Source organism: Hippopotamus amphibius, chromosome 2 (genome assembly GCF_030028045.1).
Source record: "Hippopotamus amphibius kiboko isolate mHipAmp2 chromosome 2, mHipAmp2.hap2, whole genome shotgun sequence".
Lineage (NCBI taxonomy): Eukaryota > Metazoa > Chordata > Mammalia > Artiodactyla > Hippopotamidae > Hippopotamus > Hippopotamus amphibius.
In genome coordinates, this window is record NC_080187.1 from 70,397,429 (window position 1) to 70,415,211 (window position 17,783).

Here is a 17,783-nt window from a genome sequence, read left to right on the forward strand (position 1 = left end):
GTTGCCTCATCTGTAAAACCAAAGGATTTGGGTTAGATATTGCAAGAGGACCTTTTTTGTAAAAAAAAAAAAAAAAAAAAAAAAATTTAATTGACATATAGTTGGTTTACAGTGTTGTGTTAGTTTCTGGTGTACAGCAAAGTGATTCAGTTTTTTACATATATATTCTTTTACTAGAGGACCTTTGATATCCTGTCTTAAGTTTAAAAGGTTTTTAAAAAGCTGAAAGGTACCAACAGAGGATTAATTTCCAAAATATACAAAACAGCTCACACAACTTAATATCAAAAAATAGGCAAAGACCCAAATAAACATTTCTTCAAAGAAGACATACAGATGGCCAACAGGCACGTGAAAACATGCTCAGTATTGCTAATTATTAGGGAAATGCAAATCAAAACTACAATGAGGTATCACCTCACACCAGTCAGAATGGCTAGCATTAAAATGTCTACATATAACGAATGCTGGGGAGGGTGTGGAGAGAAAGGAGCTCTCCTACACTGTTGGTGGGAATGTGAATTGGTGCAGCCACTATGGAGAACGGGATGGAGATGCCTTAAAAAACTAAAAATAGAGCTATCATATGATTCAGCAATCCCACTGCTAGGCATATATCCAGAAAAAACTCTAATTCAAAAAGATACGTGCAACCCAATATTCATAGCAGCACTGTTTACAATAGCCAAGACAACCTAAATGTCCATCAAGAGATGAATGGGTAAAGAAGATGTATAAAAATATACAAGCCATAAAAAAGAATAAAATAATGCCATTTGCAGCCATATGGATGGATCTACATATAATCATATTAAGTGAAGTAAATCAGACAGAAAGACAAATATTATATGATATCACTTATATGTGGAATCTAAAAAAATGATACAAATAAATTTATTTACAAAACAGAAATAGACTCACAGACATAGAAAACAAACTTATACTTACCAAGGGGGGATAGTAAAGGGGGGGAGATAAATTAGAAGTTTGGAATTAACATATACACACTACTATGTATAAAATAGGTAAACAGCAAGCATTGACTGTATAGCAGAGGAAACTATATTCAGTGTCTTATAATAACCTTTGATGGGAAAGAATCTGGAAAAGAATGTTTATGTACATATGTATATAAATAACTGAATTGGTTTGCTATGCACTTGAAACTAGCAACATTGTAAATTAACTATACTTCAGTAAAAGAAAAAAAAAGCTGAAAGAGGGTGCACTGAGACTAGTGAACTAAAAAACAATGGTGATTTTGAAAAGTTTCCTCTGGTTGAGAGAATTTAAGTTCTCTATTTTGCTGTCACTTCTCTAGAATGAAACTTAAGGCAGAATTTGTGTATGATAAGAATGTTCTTCCTTTCCTGCCTTTTTTTTCCTGTCTTGGAAGTTGGGGATTAGCATGTGGTTGGACCATTGATCTCTGTGTGCAGTAAAAAATGATATTCTTACTTTTCCATATTGGTTTAGGATGTTCTCCATAAATATGTATATTTAGGATATTTATCAGATTAGGCAGATTTAGGATATTCTTCATAAATATCTATATATTAGGATGTTCTCCATAAATATGTAAATATATGGCAGTGTATTTAAAAGAAAGAGGAAATCATTGATTTTTGGAAACTATATGGAAAAATGAATATATTGTATTGGTAATAATTGTGAAATCTCAGTATATCATTTTTCTGTTTTATATTCTACAACGTTATGTTGTTTACTTAAGTTTAAAAAGTATGTTATTGCCAACAGGACTATGGGGATGAATCCAAATGTTACTAAATTCAGAGTCAGGAAAAGTGTGTGTGTGTATGTGTGTGTGTTTATTTGTTCTAAAATCTAAAACAAAATTTGCTGTGTTTACTCATCTGTCTCCTTTCTCTCTTCCCACAGGAATTATTCTTGATAGAAGTTTTTTAAAAGAAAAATCTTTACAATGGCCTCAGCAGTACTTAGTTCCGTTCCCACTACTGCTTCTCGTTTTGCCTTGTTGCAAGTGGATAGTGGCAGTGGTTCCGATTCTGAGCCTGGAAAAGGCAAAGGTCGGAATACTGGAAAGTCTCAAACAAATAAATCAACTACAAATGAGAAAAAGAGAGAGAAAAGAAGGAAAAAGAAGGAACAGCAACAGAGTGAAGCAAATGAGGTAGCAGTTATTTATGTCTGCTTTCTCAGTAGATTGTATGCATCATAAGGACAGGTATTATCTTGTTGACCTATGTATCCACAGTTCCTGGTCCATAGGTACTTGGTAAATATGACTTGAATGAATGGATATAAATTTGTGCGTATTTGAAGTCAAATGTAATGAACATATTTTAAATGCTTTTTTTGGTGTGTGTGTGGTCTATGGAAGCCTGTGTGCTCATTCCAAAAAGTTTCTGAGAAACAAGAAAGTCGTAAAAGGAAACAAAGGTCATTTGTAAGTATAACTAGAGACATAACAAATTAATATTTTGGTATGTGTTTTCTGTAGATGTATATAAGTTTATTTGAATATATAGATATGTACATACACACATATCTATACATTCATATTTTACTTAAACGACAATGAGATTATATAATAGACTTTCATAACTGGCTTTTTTTAAAAAATAAATTTATTTATTTTTATTTACTTATTGACTGTGTTGGGTCTTCGTCATGCACATGGGCTTTCTGTAGTTGCGATGAGTGGGGGCTATTTTTCTTTGTGGTGCGCAGGCTTCTCATTGCAGTGGCTTCTTTTGTTGTGGAGCACAGGCTCTAAGTGCAAGGGCTTCAGTAGTTGTGGCACACAGGTTCAATAGTTGTGTCTCATGGTCTCTAGAGCACAGGCTCAGTAGTTGTGGCACATGGACTTAGTTGCTCCGCGGCATGTGGGATCTTCTCAGCTCAGGGATCGAACCTGTGTTCCCTACATTGGCAGGTGGATTCTTAACCACTGTGCCACCTAGGAAGTCCCCATAACTGGCTTTATTAAAATTAGAATGAGCAGTTTTCCATGTAAGTAAATAAAGACATACATTATTTTAAACGACTCCACATTATTTAAAATTTTATGGCTTTGTCATAGTTTACTTAATCAGACTCTTGTGATAAATATTTAGCTTGTTTCCCTTTTTTTTTTTTTTTTTTTACTATTATAGACAATAATCCTGTGACTATCCTTGAACATCCATTTTTATGCATTTGTTGGTCATCTGTTTCTTAAGGGTAGTAAGCAGTCCCTTCTCTCCTAGACATTCCTAGCATGAATTACATGACTAACATTTAATGTGCCCACTTATTTTTTTATTATTATTTTTAAATTTATTTTTTATTTATTGGCTGCGTTGGGTCTTCGTTGCTGCACGGGGCTTTCTGTAGTTGCGGACAGCGGGGAATTCTCTTAACTGCGGTGTGAGGGCTTCTTATTGCCGTGGTCTCTCTTGTTGTGGAGCACGGGCTCTAAGTGCGTGGGCTTCAGTAGTTGCGGTGAGTGGGCTCAGTAGTTGTGGTGCACAGGCTTAGTTGCTCAGCAGCATGTGGGATCTTCCCAGACCAGGGCTTGAACCCATATCCCCTGCATTGGCACGTAGATTCTTAACCACTGCACAACCAGGGAAGCCCTAATGTGCCCATTTATTTTTAAAAGAAACGCTGAAAAACAACTCTAGCCTGTGTCTGTTTGCCTTTTAATAGAAGGAGCAGTCAGGTATATAAGGACCTTTCTTAATATCACTTAATGAGAGAAATAGTAAAGGTGGTTTTTTTCCTATATTCATTTTATAATAGCCCAAGACTTAGAAAAAGCGTTTTCAATTTGTTTACTTCCATCACCATTGCTTTCTAAGTAACTCTTTAAGATGCTGCCATACAGAGAGTCACTTTAAAAAACATTTTTTCTCACCATTCCACCTTTTAGAAATCCAGTCTCACAGAACTTTTGATTGCCCATTTTCTTTTTGGAATTAGATGTGGGGAAACAGAAAATAAGGCAATAGTGGGGTTTACATTACATTACTGAGAATGAGCCTTAGGATCCTCCCTTCCCACTTCCAGTTATAGTTTTGTCAGTCTACTTTCTGTAATAAATCAGCAGTATACCTGCCATGACTTCCTCTCTAGCAGCATCTCCTCTATGCTGTTCCACAGCAGGAACCAGCTACTTAAAGTGACGTTTGTATCTCATCACTCCTTGCAGAGCAGTCTATTGATTATCTTCAATTGTTGATCCTTGATTTAAAGCCTCTTTATTGGTTTCCTCGGGCTGCTTGTAACAAAGTACCACAAACTAGGTGGCTTAAAACAACAGATATTTATTCTCTTAATGGTTCTAGAGGCTGGAAGTTCTAACCATGGTGTCAGCAGGGCCAGGCTTTCTCTGAGACTGAGTAGAATCCTTTCTTGCCTCTTCCTAGCTTCTTTGGTAGCTGTCAATCCTTGGCATTCCTTGGCTAGTGGCTGCATCTTTTGTTACATGGCGTTCTCTTTGTGTATCTTTGTCTATACCCTTCATTGGACTAGGGCCCACCCTAATTCAGTATAATGTTTATCTTAACTTGATTATATTTACAAAGGTCCTGTTTCCAAATAAGGTCACATTCACAGACAGCAAGGGTTAGGCCTACAACATATATTTTCAGGGAATACAATTTAATCCATAATAGCCTCACAGTATTTTTCCTCCGTGTTTCAACCTCTGTGTCTAGGATTATTCTTATTTTGGGGAGTGGCTTGGCCAGTACACTTTTAGCTCATTATGTTACTTTGTGGACTAGGCTCTGTATTTTTCAAGACTAGCAAAGTAGTTGCTAGAGTTCCTTAAGCTGTCTTCTCTCACTATTTAAACTTTTAAATTTATAAACTATTAAACTTTAATCTTATTGAACTCTATTGTTTTGCATTTTAAAAACATACTTAATCTGGTTCTCTACTCTATAAACTTCCCTTTAGTAAAGCAGAATCATTAAAATGGTGGTATAATAGAGTATAATCCATTCTCACTTATTAATCATTTCATCTAGAACTTCACCAAAATTATCTCAAATGCTGGTGAAATTAACATTCTACAAAGATTACAGAATATTCAAATAGTGACTTTGTGAGTTAGCATAATGAGTGTTTAGAAGTATAAAAATATTGATTTCTTAACTTCCAAAAAACTCATTAGTATCCCAGGATTGGTAAACTGAATTTAATATATTTTTGTTTGTTTGTTTCATAGCTCAGGAATCTTGCTTTTAAGAAAATTCCCCAGAAATCTTCCCATGCCATTTGTAATGCTCAACATGAGCTTTCATTACCAAACCCAGTACAGAAGGATTCACGAGAAGAAAATTGGCAAGAGTGGAGACAAAGAGATGAGCAGGTACAGCTAAGTAAATCAGATTGTTTTGCTTTGGTTTTCAGTGAATTTTTGCATTTGTAAGATAGTGGTGCATCTGACCATGACACCACTGTTCTGAGGAGAATTTTATATTGGGTTAACTCACATGTTTACTACTTTTAATAAGAGGTTCTGGTTTTTATCTACTAGGAAAGCAGATTGACACATTTGTTATTTTTGTTAGTTTTGCAATTTCAAGCAGTTATTTTCTGAGTTTTTAATTCCTGTGCCTTTTTACAAATGAGGGAGAGATAGGGAAGTTACAACAACAGGATTAAATTATTTCAAGTAAAAAATATCGCATTTGTAAGACCAGTCTCTTATTAAAAATACTCAGTGACAGTTTTGCTTAAAGAAAAGAAATACTTTGAGGGGAAGCTTTTCCTTTTCAGCCTTGTTGAAAAATAGTTTATGACATTTGTTTACACAGTGTTTTGTTCTTTCATTCCTCTATTAAATAAATGCCATTAATAACCAAATCAAGAGATAATGTAATAAAACCATTCAGTTTCTTTTTGTGTGTGTGGTATCCAGTAAAATAACACACAAAGCCTGGAGTGTACCCTAGGAGATGCTGTATATATGGGAAAGGAATAGTTATTTTCTTATCTGTTAAACTGTCATTTGATCTGTTGGGAATAGGTATTGTTTTAGCAGATGTTTGGTTTAATGGAGTGGCTATGTCTGTCATGCTTGGCTTACCAGTTTTAAAAGAGTTAGACTATACTAAACTATGCTCTTAACACAAACTATGTTAATTATAACATTTTCTATAGAATTTTGTAGTGCCTCAGACTCATCATTATGAGCATCAGGGCTGTTCAAAAATGATATTTCCAGGCACTGGTAAATTGGGTAAATCATCTTGTATTATTCTAGAGGGGTTATTTGATTCTTTTTTCCTTCTACAGCATTGATTATGACAAATTTTTTCTGGTCTACAAGTATTATTAATGTAATGATCTACTTGTTTAGATAGTAATAGAATTTGCCAGTGTCTTCACCAGAGAGAATTTCTCCCAGTGGCCCAAGGGGCACTGGAAAATTAATAAAGGAAAACTACTTAGTTTTGCACCAAAATAAATTCCACGTAATATGGGAACCAAAGCACAGATGTTTGATTGCCCTTCTTCTTGCCGCCATTGATTGCTGCCAAAATGACCAGGTAATTATGAGCAGGAAATAGTCAGCTTGGCCCCGACCCCGTATAAGAATATCATCCGATCATCCAGGCTGAGGAACTTTGAGGAATTTCTGCTGGATATACTATTGATGGGTCACTTAGGAAAACCTGGTGCCTTATTTGGAAGCCTCACTTGTAGTAAAATAATCAAGGTCATGAGAAGTAAAGTAGTTCCTGGGATAATTACACTGAGAAGTGAAGAAGAGATAAGGGCAGGCCTTGGAACTGATGGACAGTATACCACCTGGAATCGGTTTTACTGTGTGGAATAATAGATTCTAAAAGTAGGGACCAGACAGTGACTATACTAGGCAGAAGGCATGCAGTTGTGTTGGGTGCTCTCCCTCACACAGGGAAGTCGTGCTATGAGAAACTCCACGTGTTGAGGGCTGAGCCAGTCAAAAAGCTGAGTATACAAATCTTGCCTGTTATGTGGCTGCTTATTTAAACACAGAAGAGAAATGGTAAGACAAAGTTTCCTACTCCTAAATCATCAAAGCGATAATGTAAATTTACATCAGCTAAGCCTCAGCGTAAAATCTGAGAGCTGGCATTAAACAGCAACAAGATAGACAGTAAAAATGCATCCACTTCACGTACTGAGGATCAAACACTGGATCTTAGCTGATCTCATGTCAACTGAAGAAAAGTTTCTGCCACATAAAAGGAGAAGAACTTTGTACTTAATGTCCAAAGTGAAATTGTACTTTGAAAAAGATTTGCTACAGGGAATAGAAATTGATTTTAGACAGCACCTGTTTTTTGCTTAAATAATAAAAACCAAGGAGCTAGAACACTTTGTAAAAGTCAAGGTGACAGTAATGTTATATAAAAAGGTGAAATAATAGACTGAGATGAAAAATTGGTTAAGAGAAATTGAAAGGGGGGATGGGCAAAATATAAAATGTTTTGCAGAGATGTATACATCAAAGAAGGTATATGTTTCACAGTTGAAGTGGGTGAATTTTATGTGATATGTGATATATAAAGTATGTGAATTGTGTCTCAATAAAGCTGTTTAATAAGAAGATGAACAGGCCATGACTTTGATTTGATTGTACTCAGACTTTTTACCATTTCTTTTTAATATTGAATCAAGAGCAAGAGACATATTGTTCACCAACACCTGTTGCCTGGGAATGAATCTCTGTGTAGATGTTGTTCAGGTATAACCTATTATATTTGCGATAGTGCATTGATAATACTGATTCCAGTATTACCTTTTTAAAAATTTACATCATGACTCAAAAATAATGAATGAATAGAAAAATCTCTTATGGATGTTCAGTGATAAATAGATCAAATTTTATTGTATATTTCTTCCTCCTGTTGTATTGATTCAGACTCCAATATCACTGGTTTTGTCCAACTCTGAAGTGAAATCTCTGCTAGCATGTGCTATTAATTGCTTTTTCACAGTGTGTCCTCTAGTATATCTGATAAAGGCATTTTGCCAATAACTTGTTCTGTTTTTTGTTTCTGAGCATAATATTTCTCATTAACCTTGTGGCTGGTATAAGTCTATTGGTGATAATTTGACTTGCACCTCGTTTCGCGATGAGTGCTCTTTGTTTTTTTTGGTTCTTTAGCAACAAAATTCATCACTTTTGTTCTGGAAAGCATTACTTGGTGCTTGTTCTGGAAAGACTCATACAGGTCATTGTGCCTTGAAAGTGAAACAAAAACTATAATGTCTTTAGGCCACTGGTCTGACCATGTTTGATAGCAGGAAGCTAGGAACAAATAGATTGATGACTCAATTAATTGAAATTTCAAATATTCACTATCTTAATTTTCTATTTATAATTTTCCTTTACAGTTGTTTATGTGATATCACTCTTGTCCTGACACATACAGATTTATATTCTGTATTCACTGTATTAGAGTCCTGTTCATTTCAAAACTTATGCTGTTTTTACGTGTTGCATTATTTTACTATTTTCATTACTACTTTCAATCCTTCAGTGACTCATTGAACCATTTTTATTACTTTGAGATATAATTAATTAAAGCATACAACTTAAATGTAAACAGCACTCGAAAGATATGAAGATGCATTAGTGGAGATGAACTGAACCTGATCATTAGTATGAACACATAGATACAATTTTTGTAGAATATCGACAATCTTTAAAATCATAATGTTCAATAAGACTGTTGGAAGATATCTGGGAAATAATTTAGCTTTCCAAATTAGTGAAAGGTATATGGTCCACGCTTTTAAAATCACTGAGTTAGAGGACCAGAAGGCGCTACTGCTACTGTGGCTGAACACTTGGCTGCAAGTGTTAGATATCCTCAGAATGTTGTTCTGTGTTGTTTTACAATAACCCTCTTCCCATGATGCCTATAAGAATTGAAGATTAATTCTTCATTTGGGATTTGTTTTGCTTGGATTTAAAGTGGGTAAAATTTTTTTGGTACTTCACTTTACAAATTTTTAATATCTAGTTACGAAATATTTACTGTCCTCCTCATTTTTCTTTGGTTCTTCATACTCTTTAACTGATCATAAACTCTTGAGCTATAGGTTATTTAAATAGAAAAAAAATGTTTTACTACTAGATGGGGATAGGAGGCAATGAAGGAAGTCAAGAGGAAGGGGATCGGAACTACTCCATCTTGGGCACATGTAAGTATCTTCTCCAATCCTGTAGGCATTTTAGTGCCTACTGTTTCCTCTTTTTCTTCCTTTCCTCCTCCTCCCATAAGCATAAAGAAAATGAGGAGGAATTCTCAATTTGTAAACTTACATATAAGATACTTTTTAAAAATCATGGTTTTATTTGCATTTCTTGTCCAGTGCCTGTCTTTCAGGCCCAGACTTTTTTTTTTTTCCTCCTCCCAGTTCTACCTACTACATGTACTGATTAATTACATTGATATGAATCTTAGGATTAACTGATTCTCTAATTAAGACATGTTTAGGGAATTTGGAATCATGTTTTCTTTCTCTTTCCTAATATTGGAGTCTTGTGCTACCTTTCTACCTGTTAACTGGAGTAAAAAATCTTATCTTTGATTCGTTCTTCTTTCATTCTTCTTTTTTAATCAGTGTTCCAAAACTTGGTCATTCTTTGCTGAGAAATGGCCTTTGTTTCCTGCATTGCTATGTTTAGGTCCAGGTTCCTGTCTGCTGAGACTACAGTGGTTTAGCCAGACCCATCAATTCTAAGTTCTCATTCTTCTAATATGACAGTTTGTTTCTTTAAAATTACTTTTAGCAGTGTTCTTCTTTCATCTATCCTGAATCCCTAATTTTTAGGGAATGTCTGGAACCTAATTTTACCCTACCTAAGCAATCTTATTTTCTACTATTCTCCAACATAGAGAAGGGGAATTCTAATTTACTGTGTGTAACTCTTGTGCCAGGTAGGCACTGTGCTAGGTACTTTACATCTATTATAGCTTTAAATTTTCAAAACTACCCTGCAAGGTTGATATTTCTGTTTCATTTTTAGGTATGAAGAAAGTGAGATTCACGGAAATTACATAACTTGCCCCAGGTCACAGCTAGCAGAGGTGGAATAGAAATTTAAATTATCCACCTGTGTGATCTCCCAAAGCCTGTGTTTTTTCCACATCTCTCTTGTGTTGTGCAGAATTCATCTTTTATCATGTATCCCGTATATATTTATTCTTAATACCATACTTTTGTTCATGTGACTCTTTCCTCCTAAAAGTCTTTCATTCCTTTTTCTACCTATCCAAATTATCTCTATCCTTTAAGGACCAACTTAAATTAGTTTCTTTATCTGTATGCATCTTTGAATTCTATTTCTTGTTTACCTTTTTTCCTCAACTTTTGTAGCACTTTTAATATCTTAGTCTGTTTTCTGTAATGTTGTGTGTTAGTATTTTATTCTCAACTGGAGTAGAAATTCTTTGAGGGCAAAAGCCAAATTTATGTTGCTTGTTTAAAGGCCTACAGGCAAAGCACATAGAAGCTTCTCTATGAATCCTTATAGGCTGATTGATCATACAGTGGCATTTTGGGAAGTTTTTTCTAGTTTTCACAGAGTTAAACTGAAATTTAAATCATTTTTGGCTAATTGTATTTCCTTGTATACTACTTTTTGTTACCAATTAAAAGGTAAATGGAAGCTCTAAACTGCTATATTTAGAATCAAGTGCTGGGGAAAGCTGTATTTTTCACTTTTAAAAGTTCCATTTCATTAAGTTTTTATCATGTTCTTAGAATCAGCTACTTTAATATTTAAGTTACGTGAAGTAGTGTGAAAAAAATGACATCTTGCAAGACTCCCAACTTCATCACCTGTTCTCCTGCCCACTAATTTATTTTTGAAATACCAGTCATAATTTGTAATGTATTGGAAATAATCTTAAATGCCTTTTCTGTAAATGTTAAATGCCATTAATATGGATTAAAAGCTTAGTGGTAAATTGAACCAGCTTTGCTAAGAATAAACTTAAGTAGTTTTGTTACTTCTATGTTGGGATGACTGCTATGCTCTAATTATATTGAAATATTTTGTAGTCAGTTTGCTTTGGGTTTAGGTGGAGAAATTGATGTAAACTTCCTTTTTTGTGAAACACTAACATGAATCCAATTCCTTTTTACCTTTTAACCGTATGTTGTTTTTTAATATACATTTATATAATAAAGTATTTAAAAGGTTAACCTTTTAAAAAAGGTTACTTTTTCCTGATTATTACTAATTTGGACTGAATTAATTCTTCATTTCTTTTCAGTTATTGCATAGAAAAAGTATGTACAGTTTACTTGGGGTTTAACCAGAATTTCTAATGCTATATGCCCTTATTTACCATTTTAATTCTAATTGTATTTTTCTCTGAGTTAGATTAATTTTTTTCTGTGATAAACCTAATTTTCCCCCTCTTTTTGTTGTCTTAGTATAGATTGGATGAAATGCTTTGATTAGAAATAAAAGGTTTATTATTAGTTCATGGTGTCCAGTGTTAACATTTTTCTAATTTTTAAGGTATTCTGTTGAAACAGATGGATCCTTTTTGGAATTGGTTTCTGTTTTAGTTTAGATTTTTAAAAAATCGTTAAACAACAGAAACAATTCTGAATAACTTTGGCAAAAAATAATTTGACAAAAGGATACTGAGTGATTCACAGATTTGAATTAAAAACTAAACAGTGAGACCTTGGGAAAGATGGAAACTAAGGAATTCTGGGTTGCTCAGAGGCATGAACTAGTAGAACTAGTATACTCACTTTTGGAGGCTATCATCAGCTGATTGAGCCCCACTTACTTTGTTCTCAAAATTTAATTCCTAGAACAAAAAAGAGTTCGGTCCTTCGCTCCCATCCTGTTGTTGGTGGTGGTGGCAGCTGGGATATTTGTGTGGGTATGGTAGTGGGTGGCATACAGAATTGGGTGATTGGCTGTCTTGCTAGACTCCTAGGACACTGGATTGAATTGTAGTTATTCAAAGGAATAAAGGGATTATGGACAGAAAAAACAAGTGTTGTCCACTAAATTTATGCTTTTATTATACAGTATGCATAGGTTGACACATACATGTAAACAAATCCAGGATGTTTACTCCTGTCATGTGGCAACTGTCCTATTCAACTGCAGACATGCCTTATCCCCAAAGATAGACAACTCAGAGTCCCATCCGGCTACTGTACCAATTCTGTTTGGCAATTAGAAAAAGTAATTTCTTGGAGAGAAATTTGATTGGAAGGTGGTGGAAGCTAGACTGTAAGAAGTTAAGGTGAGATTGAGTGGTGAGAAGGAGGAAGCAAAAGACATAGATCACAAAGAATCATTTTATTATAGTATTAGATAACTTTAAAGGTAGGGAAGTCATACAAAAGGAATAAAAAGATAGTGAAAAGCTGCACTACAATATTTCTGTAACATCAGGCGTATACCAGGACAATTGGTCATCTTACTTAAAGTTTCTATACTTGTGAATTAGTCTATATTAAGGAAATGATATGTTTTATAATGCTTATTGAGTGTTCAGTATTATATTTTTGAATAATACTCACTTATATTTTCTGTGTCCAAAACTAGATACCATCTTTGACATCTATTGTGGTGTCAATTTCTTTGTAAGTTTTTTTTTTTTAGAGTAAAAAGATTATGTATTCTATAACAGATAATTGACAGGAAATAAAAATATCAAAATTCTAAGTTTTTGCTTTGGTATCTTCTATAAAACAGAGTTCTCTACTTTGGGATGGATAGATAACGTTGGAGAACCCAGACTGTTTTTTAAGTATTTTGTTTTCTTATCCTATATATGTTGTCATGGTTATTTTGCTGGTGTCATATAATGCTATCATCTGTTTATTGCGAAACTTTCTTTACTTTCAGCTGACATCGGAAATGTTTGAAGCAGATCTTGAGAAGGCATTGTTGCTAAGTAAATTAGAATATGAAGAACATAAAAAGGTATTTACACATTCATTGATTTAGATATTTTAGGTTTAAGTGGTCAAAAGTTAGAACCACCCTTCCTGAATTTTGTGTAAAAGCTCTCCTTTAAAGTTTGTCCTAAGAATTCATCCTTGTAACAGAGTGTTAACAAAGTTTTTATGAGATTTCTCCTCAGGTTTTGAGAGAGAACAGAAACATGAGGACTAAGCTTTGTCTGGTGATTTGGAAGGTTTAGTTAAGAAATATCTCTAACCAAGATGAAGGGGAGAGAAGAAATGAGGTTAATAGCAGATGATTTATTTTAACTTATTGTAAATCAACTTTGAAAGTAGTTAAATTTTTAAAATTTAAGTAACTATAAGTACAGGGATATCCATTGAGACCCTCTGCTAGAGAGGCACTACAATCAACTAAAGTAAATGGGAGGACATTTCTGAAAATTTGGCCTTGTGAATTCAGCACTTAAGCTTTGATATTGGGCTGTATGTTGAAATGCATTCTGCAGCTTATAAGATTTAAGCAAAAAGTGTTTGTTTCCGTTTTCTGCACTTAAATTGAGCATTTATTTCATCTCCATGTTATTTGACATTTTAGTCCTTTACACATATTGGGAAATTTTTTTGGTCTACAAAATTTATTCAGCTTGTTATTTATTGCTCAGTGGTTGATCATAAATGGCCTTTGGTCATGCTTAGGGGCCTTTATACTATGTCATCGTATGCTAGATCCTTCACTCAAGATTAAGGGAGAAGAAAAAAAAGATAAGGGAGGAGAGGAATTAACATTTACGGTAGATGATTTTGCTATTTATAGCTCAAGGGAAGAGGATGAAAGTTGTTGTTAGACTGGACTTGGTACACTATCTATGTTAGTTTCATTTTCCGTGCCCTATTCCTGTTATCCAGAATAATAAAGAATAACTGTAATCCTTGTTGTTACTTGTCCCTTTAGACACAAAGCTGGTAATTTACTATGATTTAATCATTTAAATGGACTTTCAGATTACAATGGAAAAATCCTCCTGACTTGCTCAGTTCAAAGATAAAATTTATCAAAGAGAATATTATCATACAAAGATGATTTGTTGTTTTTAGGTGTATGTGTAGATTCTAAAGCTAAAAGGATTAGCTGTACCTGTAGAGAAAGAGTAGAGTAGATGGTGTTGATAAAATATGTTCCCAGCCAGTTTTTTCGTAGGCCTGGTACCTAAAAGTATAGGTTTTATCAGACTGTAATGACTCTCAGAGAATGGAGAAACTCTTTTGTATGCGATGGCTGGTTTGATGTGATTACATTGAAGTAGCCATTGAGTTAATATTCCAGTAAAATAACTATGATTATTTTAGCCTAGGGATTTTTATAATAGCTAAAGTGTGGGATGGCACTTTCTCTCCTGTCACTCATTCACCTGATATTTTTTTGAATAGCCAAAATTTGCTAGGCATACAGTACAAAGATAAAGACATGGTCCAAGTTATTGAGTTTAGTGGAGGGAGACACATATATAATTGTAGTATATAGTATTAAGAGATTTTATGTTTTCAGTGCAGTGGGAATTCAAGAAGATAGAAGAGTTTTTTGTGCCTTTGATGGGGGTGGGTTTTAGGAAAGGATTCTTCTTCTTTTTTTTTTTTTAAATAAATTTGAAATGTTAAAATTTGTAAATTTAAGGTGTACAGTGTGTTACTTTGTTACATTTATATATTGTAATATGACTGCCAGTGAAGCAATATTTATCATCTTATAGCATAGTATTGTATTATTGAGTATATTCATTATACTGTGCATTGGATCTCTATGGTTTATTTATTACTCATTATAAGTTTGTATACTTAAACACCATCAGTCTTATCCCCCTATCCCCATCTCCTGGTAACCACCATTTTACTCTGTGTTTTTAATAGGATCGACTTTTTTTTTTTTTAAGATTCCACATATAAGTGATATCATAAGGTACTTGCCTTTCTCTAACTGATCTTGCTTAGCATAATGTGCTCAAGGTCTATTATGGTTGTCGCAGAGGGGAGGATATCTTAGGAAAGGATTCTTAAAGAGGAGTCTTATTCAATGTATTAGAAATAACAGCAGTAGGCAAGAGGAAGTAGGCATTCTCGGGAAGGAGTGGCAAGTATACAAGATACGTACATGTGAAAGTAGCATTTTGAAAAACTATAATTTATGGACCTAGAGTTGCTGGAGATACTGCCACCAGAATAGAATATTTAAAAAACCTCATGTGCAGGTTAAGGAGAATGAGTTTTATACATTTGTTGGCAGAGAGCTATTGAACATTTTTAACATTTAGATTGATTTCAGGTTTTCATTTTAGAAATGTATGCTGTAACAGTGTAGAAGATGAATGGAGGGGCTAAAATCAGTGAGCATTGCAGTGTCAAGCTAGAGAAGACAGGGGAAGTGACAGACGGTATGAATAAAAAGAGAATAGATTTAAGAGATCTTTAGGAGATAAACTCAACAAGACCTAGTGATAAATTGCTTATGAAGTGTATAGGAAGAGCAGGCAAGGATGACTGAGGTTTCTAGCCTAGACAGTTGTGTAGATGATGGTGACATTAAACAAGGTACTTACTAGAAGATCGAGTAGGGAAGGCAGGGTAAACGTATTTAGTTTGCAGTTGTTTATTGAACATTCTGTTTGAGTAGTCCATACACATACAGGTCATCAGGTAGAACTTTAAATTTTGAGTTTGAGGAACAACAGGTATAAAAGCATAAGAAGAATAGGTTAAGAATGAAATAATGGTGAACAGCAGCTGCATTTTTAAGAATATAGTTGGGAAAAGAGAAACCAGTGAGGGAGACTTAAGAATAGTCAGAAGTGTATTGAGTAAACCAAGAGGTGCTTGAAAAAATATTGTCTTTGGATTTGGCATTGAAGAGGAGGGTGACTTTGGTGTCAGAGACTAGCAGAAGCCAGATTTCACTGTGGCTGAGAGAGGAAATTGACTGTAGGTTATTGTGTTAAGTTTGGTCCTGAAATGAAGAAGAAGAGGGTAGCAACTAGGAATCATAGACTAGGGTATAGCCTTTTATTTTTATTTCACTGTTTAAGAGGCAAGAGATTGAGTGTGTAAATAAACAGGTGTCTTTTTTTTACAATTTGGCTAACCTACGTTTTGATTTTTTTATTTGCCTCTTTAAAAAATAAAACTTTAAGAAACATATTGCCTATTGGTTAGTTGATTTTACTAGTGTAAACCAAGCTTAATTATTGTTGGTAATTTTTTTTTAGGAATATGAAAATGCTGAAAATGCATCAACTCAGTCAAAAGTTATGAATAAAAAAGACAAAAGAAAGACTCATCAGGGAAAAGACAGACCTCTCACAATATCACTAAAAGAGTTTCAATCTGAAGGTAATATATGTAGGAAATCCGTTACGCTAGAGAAGCTATTCTAAGTCCTTGTATACTTATGTTTTAAGTATCTTTCTAATTTTTAAAATAAGTAAAGATTGCTTTAATAATATATTACTTAAAAAATAATAATATATTACTTAGAATGTAAAAAATGTAAACCTACTTGGAAATAAACTGTTTGGGGGTTAAAGTAATTTAAAATCAGTCATTAAAACCTCATAAAATTTCAATAAGAATTTATCTTTTTGTATTTTGTCCTTTTTCTAAAACTTGCTGAAAATAAAAATTGATATTTGTAGTTTTTGAGTCATCTTGAAACATATTGTCCATATACATAAAATGATTTGGCTTACACTAGACCAGGAATAGTATTTTCAGATTTCATCCATTACTGGTTAACTTCTTCAAGTTATCTGGAACAATATCTTAGAAAATTAAAATACAAATTTTTAGAATGAGGCTTATTACCAGAAATCTTTTTATAATATCATTTGTATTGGTTTTGTTGAACAGAGAAGACAGAAGGAAGTTATACCATCCACAGAACTTTTGAAGACAGACCACAAAGCATATTATTTTTGAATTGGGAAATGGTGAAAACTCTGTCTGTGCTGTATAATATGGTAACTACTATTCATGTGTGGCAATTTAAAGATAAGTTAAAATGAACTAAAATTTAAAATTCCTCAGTTGCCTTAGCTACATTTGATGTTCAATAGCCAAATGTAACTAGTAGCTTCAATATTAGACAGCACAGGGACTTCCCTGGTGGCACAGTGGTTGAGAGTCCTCCTGCCAATGCAGGGGACACAGGTTCAGGCCCTGGTCCGGGAGGATCCTACGTACTGTGGAGCAGCTAAGCCCATGGGCCACAACTACTGAGCCCACGTGCCACAACTACTGAAGCCTGTGTGCCTGAAGCCCGTGCTCTGCAATAGCGGAGGCTGCCGCAATGAAGGGCCCTCGTACTGCGGCGAGGAGTGGCCCCCGCTCGCCACAGCTGGAGAAGGCCTGCATGCAGCAACAAAGACCCAAAACAGCCAAAAATAAATAAAAAATTTAAAAAATAGATAGCACAGGTATAGAATGTTACTGTCATCACAGAAAGTTTTAATGAAGAGTGCTGTGCTTATTATACCAGTCAGAATAGTTGCTGACAGGATAAATAACAAGGTCCTACTGTATAGCACAGGGAACTATATTTAAAAAAAAAAAAACAAAAGAAAAAAAAAGAATAGTTGCTGACCAAATGAACAGCTCTTTGTTCATTGACCAAGAAGTCAATTTGACTCATGAATTTAACCTTAATATATTGGGCATTTGTACCATGAGGATTAATAGGACCATAGCAAAAAACAAAAAAACAAACCAGAAACCCAAAATACTTTACTGTTTTCAGAAACAAGCCTATCTGTGAAGTTAGGAATAAATTTAGAGGATTTTATTGCTTTCATTTAAGGATGAGGAAAGTTTTTCCT

The 17,783-nt window shown here is 34.2% G+C and overlaps 1 protein-coding gene across 4 annotated transcripts in view; it reads left to right on the forward strand.

The window, feature by feature from the left end:
* The window catches only part of GKAP1 (G kinase anchoring protein 1), a 67,829-nt gene that overhangs the window by 7,641 nt on the left and 42,405 nt on the right, over positions 1–17,783 (forward strand). For all 4 annotated transcript variants that reach the window (XM_057724830.1, XM_057724828.1, XM_057724829.1 and 1 more), the window contains exons 3-6: positions 1,900–2,152; positions 5,198–5,341; positions 12,863–12,940; positions 16,179–16,302. In XM_057724830.1, the coding sequence (XP_057580813.1) occupies positions 1,943–2,152; positions 5,198–5,341; positions 12,863–12,940; positions 16,179–16,302 (556 nt within the window). In that variant the 5' untranslated portion in view covers positions 1,900–1,942. The remainder of the gene's footprint in view (positions 1–1,899; positions 2,153–5,197; positions 5,342–12,862; positions 12,941–16,178; positions 16,303–17,783) is intronic.